The sequence below is a fragment of the Drosophila virilis genome, chromosome X (genome assembly GCF_030788295.1).
Source record: "Drosophila virilis strain 15010-1051.87 chromosome X, Dvir_AGI_RSII-ME, whole genome shotgun sequence".
Classification (NCBI taxonomy): Eukaryota; Metazoa; Arthropoda; class Insecta; order Diptera; family Drosophilidae; genus Drosophila; species Drosophila virilis.
Genome location: NC_091543.1, coordinates 19,442,799 through 19,450,937, shown reverse-complemented (window position 1 = coordinate 19,450,937; position 8,139 = coordinate 19,442,799). Strand labels below are relative to the sequence as shown.

Genomic DNA, 8,139 nt, shown 5'->3' with positions numbered 1-8,139 from the left:
TAAGCTATAGAAGGCAACATTAAACAAAATTATGAACCCATCTTCGTGTAAAACGCATAGAAATAGGAGAGAATAGAAACGCGGTCTTAAATCTCGCATCAGTCTGAGGTTGTTGTCCAGACAAAGTTTTGCAACACATTTTTAAACCCTTGCAGAGGGTATTGTAATTTTGTCGTGAAATGAGTAACGCATAGAAGGAGACATCTCCGACCCCATAAAGTATATATATTCTTAACCAGCATCAACAGCCAGGTCGATATAGCCATGTCCGTCTGTCCGTCTGTCTGTTTCTATGCGCACTAGTCCCTCAGTTTTAAAGCTATCTTAATGAAACTTTGCAGAGCTCCCTCTATCTGTTGCACGCAGCACATATGTGAAAGCCAGCTGGATCGGGCCACTATATCATATAGCTGCCATAGGAACGATCGGTCGAAAATTAAGTTGTATGAAAAAACATTTTGTTTATCAAGATATCTTGACCAAACTCGGCATTTACTATTTTCCCGGTACTTCTTAGATAGGGGCGAAGCACTATGAGCATTATGGAAAGGTTGAGTCTGCAAGGGTATTAGATCTTTGGCGTGCTGAAGATAGCCCTTATTTCTCGTTTATTTTAACTTACGCTAGAGCTACGAATTTTTTTATAAATTTTTTTTAAGTCCATTTGCCGTTTTCTCCTTAGCTTACACGAGCTACATATCATTACACTTATACAAATTGCTTTGCAACGCACTTTGATGTACAGTCGAAGTCTTAAATACATCACAGTTATTTGGATATAAAATGTTTTTAATTTACAAAGCTGAAAACTGTGTTGTTTGTGGCCTTATTATCTTATTTTTCCTTTGTATAAATGAGATTGGGAGAAACCCTGAAATTAAGTCAACCAGAACAAGGCAGTTTTAATAAAAAAATCAATATTCAAACGAAAAACGAATAAATTTGAATATTCGCGCCAATTGGATCTGCGCATGCGATGTGATAATCACGGCATTGCCAACGTAGCTCAGTGAATTGTTGCCAATCTAAATTTAGCATAAAATCCCTTATTGCCTCCAGGTTGAATAAGTTAACGGACAGAGTTTAGTTCAAATTATTGACATGTCTTCTTTTTATCAGAAATCATAACAGATATCAAGCTTTGTTCTTAGAGTCTGGGTACGAGGTATTTCCCAGTCGGGCACTCTCGACTGAAGCATGCTTACTAATATAAGAAGATAAGACTGATAAATGAAACAGTTACATATACATATGAATATATATTCATCCTCTATACGTAGACAAATAAAACTTAGGATATGTGGGCTTCTAAAGCTGCAGGTGCTTGCGGCATTACCGAAATATTCCAAAGCCCTAAGTTAAAGCTCTTTCTAGAATTTTAATCCATCAAACGTGCGACTTTATTCAGTCAATTGTGGAATAAGTTACCGATTCTGCATGGTAGTATAACAGTGTGACCGACAGTTCCGTTCGGAAAGTATGTTCAGTTTAAATCTTGAACGATTTTCGTCAAATAGAGCAACTCGCATCGTGGAGTGTTAACACTTAGCCAAGACACACTTAATTTCCCTTCTCTCTTAACGAAAAAATTCGAATGATTATTGTAACGCGATAGTTGCTTTAACGAGCCCCTGATAAAAGTTATTTTAATTATTGGCCACCAATCATCGACTTTATTTACTTAATTTACAAGTTTATTGCAGTAGCCGCAAAGTAGTATAACAGTATGGCGACACATTGTTTCGTTAAGTGTGCGCAAGTCACATATTGATCGAATATCGGGATATATTGGCTCTCTTAAAATTACTTAACGACAGTAAAAATATGCTTCTTGTGACAAGAAGGCTCTTTTAACGAGCCCTTAGCCAAAGTTTTTCCTAGAATTATTATCCAGCAACCGTGGGACTTTATTTAGTCCATTGTGGAATTTATTACAGGTACTGAAACTAGTATAACAGTATGGCAGTTATATATTGAATGAATTTCCTACTATATAACAAATCGCATTGTAAAGAATTAACCCTTAGCCAAGACACACTCTGTATCGGACTTCTCTTTTAACGAAACCAATACCGTTTTCCTTAAACAAATAGCTCTTTTAACGAAACTTAAATCTAACCGGTTAGAACATAGTTCAGACACACACCAATAATTTGGTATAAGCTTTTGCTGAACTTAATTCAAATCTGGTTTTAAACAGATTTTTGAGTGTAACGGTATAAGTAAACCGGTGTAAATGGAGAAGGATCAATTATCCTTGAAGATCCGATGTCCAAATATCCTTTAACACTTGTGGCTTTTGGAACAAAATTGTATTGTCTATAGAAAGCGTTTATTTTAGTATATCGATTTGAAGAGAATAACATTTCCATACAAAGATTTGTTTGTCAACCGATTCTGCATCTTGTAAATGCATCTTGCATCTTGAAAATGTTCATAAAGGCCAAGATTTGAAAATATAGTCAAAAGAGAAAAATCTGCTCATACAAGAACTCAATTTTTGTCCGATCGCTTCTATGAGAGCTATATGATATTGTGATTCGATATTGCTAAGATGTGGCATATCGAGGTGGCATACTGAAACTTTAAAATTCCGAGTTTAAGTAACATTTTCATAAATAAAAAGTTTTCCTATTCGTACCCCTTTAAAACCAATAAGAAGTCTCTGCCGCCTCTACTCAACATCCATACTAGTAACTGACTTTTAATGAGAAAAAAAAACGATTAAAATAGCAGCACAGAAAAAAATACAATCGCAATTGCAATGCTGTTGATAGAATTGAATTGATTGAAAGAAGGCGCGCATGAATGTGCTATAGAATACTTGTGCATTCTCAAAAAGTCAATTGCATAAAAATTGTGGTTTATAATGATGGGTAACAAAAATTGGTTTCTTTACTTGATGTATGTGTAGCTACGAGTTATCAGCGAGGAGGTGGTGATAGCTATTAAACGAAAGATAGTTGATTTATATATATACTATTCTAGAAGGCATATATCAAGTTTAACTTGCTCAAAAATCAGGATCTCGATTTGATATCGGAGAAGGTTATCGATTATCGGATACAGACTCGTGCTGCGCATGGACTAGGAAAACCTACAGCTAAAATTTCACTCTCTGTCTCTAGCCCATATATGTTCTGAAATCCTTGCGTTCATTCATATAAACAGACAGACGGCTAGGTCTAGAATATATATATAGTTTATTTGGTCGAAAACTCTTCATTCTGCCTGTTACGTACAGTTGCACAAAATCATTATATACTTTTTACACATTTTCATTGGGTTCAGGAAATAACAAAATGTATATTGCCAGAGTATTATAGTCTGTTTCGAAATGGAAACCTAATGATATTAACTGAAGGCAGGAGGGATAAGAGACTCTGAGTGAAAGTGGCAACAATTTAATTAATTAATAAATTACTTATATAATTAAAATTTTAATTTCCTTCACATTTTTAGAGGCATAGTTAGCTGCACTATAGAGAGAAATAAAACCGCAATATTGCGCATTTTGCACATTAAAATTTATTTTGTAGCATTAGACAATTATTTTTTAAATTTTTTTTTGTATTTTACACATATTTTCACACACACAATTATAATTTTTACTTAATCAAAACTATGTTTTATCCTTTTTTTTTTTTTAATTCTTTTTCAATCCATTCATTAATTCATTTTTATGCTCCGTTTTGAAGTTGTATCAGAGCCATTTATAGTTTACATACAATGCTTGCAGTCGTTAGTCGTATGCGTGCTTATGCTAGTCAAAAAAAAAAAAATTATGTATATCTATATATTTATTCAGATAGGCATATAACATCTAATAAAAATTGTAGTAATTTTTTTTCTTTCTTCTGTTTCGCTTTTTGCTTTTTGGTTTTTGTTTTATTTTTTTTTTATACTTGAAGTATGCGTTGCTCGTTTACAAAAAAATTTGCTTTACAAAAAAACTATAGTATTATCCAAAGGCTTATTTATCTAGTAGACAATTACGAGTAAAATACTTGTAATTTAATTATTGTAGTAAAATCGCTAAATCTCTGACAAGTGAAGAACAGCTCGATTTGGAGCCGCCTGCGTCGCTTGCTTGGTTAGTTTTGCTTATATTTACACAATTTCACTAAAGTCGAATGAATTAAAAACTAAAGAAAAGTATATATATTTATCTCAACTCATTAGCCAAAGCTAGGCTTTAATTTCAGCTCAAGTTAAACTTTATTGAAATTAGATTAGCTAAGTGTGCTTTGGCCAGAATTTGATGACAACTTAATGTACAGAAACTCACATTTACGATAGCATATGTAGTATTATCCAAAGCCCGCAGCATGTCTGTGCAACTTTGCAGTTTATGAACAAGAGCTTAAGGTAAAAAAAAAAAAAACTAAAAAAATAGAAGCGTAAAAACAAATGTATTACACCTCGCTGCTCAATTGTTCAACATTTCTAGGATAAAAAAAACACCTGCTGCACAAATACATATGCCCAAATTGATGAGGAATACCACAAATAGGTATGCATGCCGCATGCCTCTATATATATATATTAAACTTGGGCCAGCAATAGGGTGTAAAAAGCGTAATCAATTTTATATTATTATCGCCCCTATATGGCGGGTGCAGCAAATGCTTTTAACATTTGCTCTTGGATTCCACATGAATTCGGTCAGCCAACAAAAAATCAACTGAAAATGGCGTATAAAAAATAATTGTAATAATGAACCAGCATATTTTTTTCGCTCCCTCTCTGCCCCTCTCAATTGCCGTCAAAAAGTAAACCCCATACAGGTTAACCCAGGTTACGTGTTTTTTTAGCAAGTAAAATGTAAAACGAAACATTTTTCCATATTTTTAATGAGTTTTGCGGTCAGAGAATGAAAATTCTATTTGATGCTGGCATTCATAATGTGTCCAACTGTCTCCGCATTTGAGCCAGGTCGCCTTTTAAGCATATACAAAAATTATCTAACGCCTGTGACTTTGCCTCAAGTGAGCGCAGACCGTTTGTAATCACCCTCTAATCCTGCTAATGATTTGTTCTTCAAAGTGCAAGGCTGCATGACAAGCGCATCAAGTTAAGAGTAATGAGTGGTTTTTGCCATTGAACCCCTCTGCCCAGCCCACAGGGCAATCGGTTCCTAATCTGTTATCCCTTGTCTCCTATACCTCCCTAGCTCTCGTGCTTATCATTGGCCGTGTCGCTGTTCGTCTTTCAATTCAATCAATCAAATTGCTTGGCATTTTTGGCATTGTACCGGGCTATCGGCCACGCCCCTCTGCACCGCAGCCCCTCAGCCACTGCGACCGTCTGTTCCAACATTCAAATCTTTCAATTTTTCAAAGCGGAAAATTCCTATTTGGAAGAGCTTGAATTATGAATTATTTATGTAGAAGAAACATTGATACAAATATTTTCAAATTGCTGACAAAGTCATCATTGTGTTTCTTCTTCTTAAAAAAAAGGTTTTTCTTAATCTTAACATTCTTAAAAATAGTATTGTTTTTAGAAATTGCACCAAACAATTTCTGTTTGTTGTATCCGTCATGTATTCTTTGCGTCATGTATTCTTTCAGTTCGAAGAACTAAATCGTTTAGATATTGATGCTCATTTCTCTAGATGAGAATTTAAATAGAATTTAAGAATATTATTTAATGTTAAAATAAGATAATTGAAAATTATATGATACGAAAGAGTTACAAAAATGCTCGACGAAAGTGAATGCTGGAACACGTCGTGATGGGAATTTTTCGGCTTCAATTGGCGCACTGTGAAAAACGTTGACCGCCAACGCAATATGGTGACCGTGCTAATTGTGAGTTGACAGTTTTCCCCCAACCTGATGGAGAGTGAAAAGCGTAAAAAGCAGAAATAAGCTACACTTGAACGCTTGAATGAGCTTGGTTGGGGCGATGTCGATGATGACTGTGCATCAAATTCATGAATTCAGAACGCAGTCCGAGAATCAAATTGACGTTGAAATATGTGAGTCTGTCCAATTAGCAGTTGTCCTCATCCTGCTGGGTACGTGGTTGGGGGTAGTTGCGGGTGGCGTTATTAAAAACAATTTAATTAAATGATTAAAACATCTCTCTACAACAACATCTCTCGCAACAACTCTAACAAGGATGAGCTGAGAGGGGAAATGCACAGAAAATCACTTAAAAACTGTTTTCACGCAAATTGCGGCAGTGAGTGGGCAAGGGGAAGGTCTGGGGAGAGGTATAGAGAGGCTAGCGTGCTGCACGTGCACGTGATGGATGGACTCTGTCTGCTGACCCACTCCCTGGACCCGGGCCTGTTACCCGGGAATTGCTTTGCGACGGCAACATCGCCATCGCCATCGCCATCGCCGTGTCACGTTCGTCATGCATGTAAATGAAGAAGAAGTTTCTGAAAGCCGCAAGTTAAGCAACAGGAGCCTGGCTGGAGCAGGGCTAGGAGAAAAGGGGAGGTTGACTATGTCGAGGCAACAGAATGCAGCTGACAATGTCCACTTGGTGGTCAACGTTTGTGTGTAAATTCGAGTTGTCGCTGTGGCTGTTCTCGTTGTTGTCGTCGTCGACGTCGTCGTCCTGGCACATGTTGTTCATACGCCACGTTGTCAAGCGTCTGCTTAGTGTCTGCACGTATGCGAGCTAAACATGGCTCTGGACAGCAGCGACTATTTATATACATATACATGTCTTCTAAGTGCTCTCTGCTTGTGTGTGAGTGTGTGTGTGTGTGTGTGTGTGTGTATGTGTCTGTCTGTGTCTGTCTGTCCTCTCATTGTTTTCGGCGAGGAACTTGCTGGCGATTTGGTTGGCAAACAGCAAAGAGGCCGAACGCCCAGCTGCCGGCGCAATTTGAGACAATGTTGTGAGCCGAAAGTGGGTGAAAAACAAGCCGAAAGAATTAAAATTACCTGGCTTTAAAGCCAAAAATGCATCTGAATGCGACACTCGCTTCCGGCCGGAAACGTGGCGTTTGCTATTCGTTTGCCTGATTGCGCCACGCCGTGTCCATGTCCGCGTCCATGTAGGTGTCCGTGTCCGAGTCCGTATCCGTGTGCATGTCCGTGTCGTGTCAACGGCGCCGCTGTGGCTGTGGTTAATATGCCAGCCATTGTTCCGTTGTTTTTGTCCACGCTGTTGTTGCTCTTGTTGTTGCTGCTGGTCACAATTGTTGTTGCTGCTGCTGTTGCTGTTGCTGATTGGCGGGCAATCCTTAAATGTCAATGGGACGTCATGATAATCACGTCTGGCGCTGAATTCCGTATGTCGATGAACACTTTGGACTCTTCGTTCTTCTGCTGTTTGCCGGCAGCGGCTCCTCCGCCCGCCTTACTGCTGGGCAGCACCGTCTGGCCATGCAACTGGCCGTGGCCCTTCTGTAGCTGCATTTGCCGCGTTGCAATGTTCGGTGGCTGGTGCTGTTGCAGTATATGCTGCTGCTGGTGCTGCTGATGTTGGTGCGCAGGATGTGCATGATGTGAGCGCTGTTGCTGCTGCTGCTGCTGCTGCTGCTGCTGTTGCAACTGCTGCTGCTGCTGCTGGTGGTGCTGCTGGTGCTGATGATGATGGTGGCAGATCTCCTGCGGCTTGACAACGGAGGCCACTATCACGCCATAATGCGACCGCTGGCCCATGCTGCCCACGCCGCTGTGCCGCTCCTCCAGCTCGAGCGACTCGTGCTGCGACGGTGCCTGCTGCATGTGCATTTGGCTGCGACGGGCCAGTGTGCCCAGCATCTGTGCCGGTGGCGGTGGTGTGGTCGCTGGCAGCGATGGCGACACGGCTACCAGGCCCGGTGCCGTGCCCTGCTCATAGCCGAATGTGGAAAAGAACCGCGGCGGCGGCGGCGGCATGGCAGCGCCCGCTGCGCTGCCACCGCCCAGCGATGATGAGCTGGACTTTTGTCTCATTAGCGTCGCAACGGCGCTAGGGCTGTTCGCAAACAGCGATTCCCTGTGGGGCGAAGGTAAGCAAAGATAAGTGAAACATTTCAATATTTGTCTTTCATGTTCCTTAAATAAACCCCACACCCCGTGCAGCACTCGTCGCACCGGAGCTCAATCAGTGCGTCTGTAGCGGGCACGGGTGCAGGGGGGGCTCCGCTCCCATCATCAGCCATATGGTCGAAAGCATGCGCGAGCCCCA

At 40.0% G+C, this 8,139-nt stretch overlaps 1 protein-coding gene across 2 annotated transcripts in view; it reads right to left on the bottom strand.

Moving 5' to 3' along the window:
* Positions 1–3,531: 3,531 nt before the first annotated feature.
* Neto (Neuropilin and tolloid-like) overlaps positions 3,532–8,139 on the bottom strand; it is an 83,514-nt gene continuing 78,906 nt past the window's right edge. For both annotated transcript variants that reach the window (XM_032439826.2, XM_070208916.1), the window contains exon 12: positions 3,532–7,947. In XM_032439826.2, the coding sequence (XP_032295717.1) occupies positions 7,215–7,947 (733 nt within the window). In that variant the 3' untranslated portion in view covers positions 3,532–7,214. The remainder of the gene's footprint in view (positions 7,948–8,139) is intronic.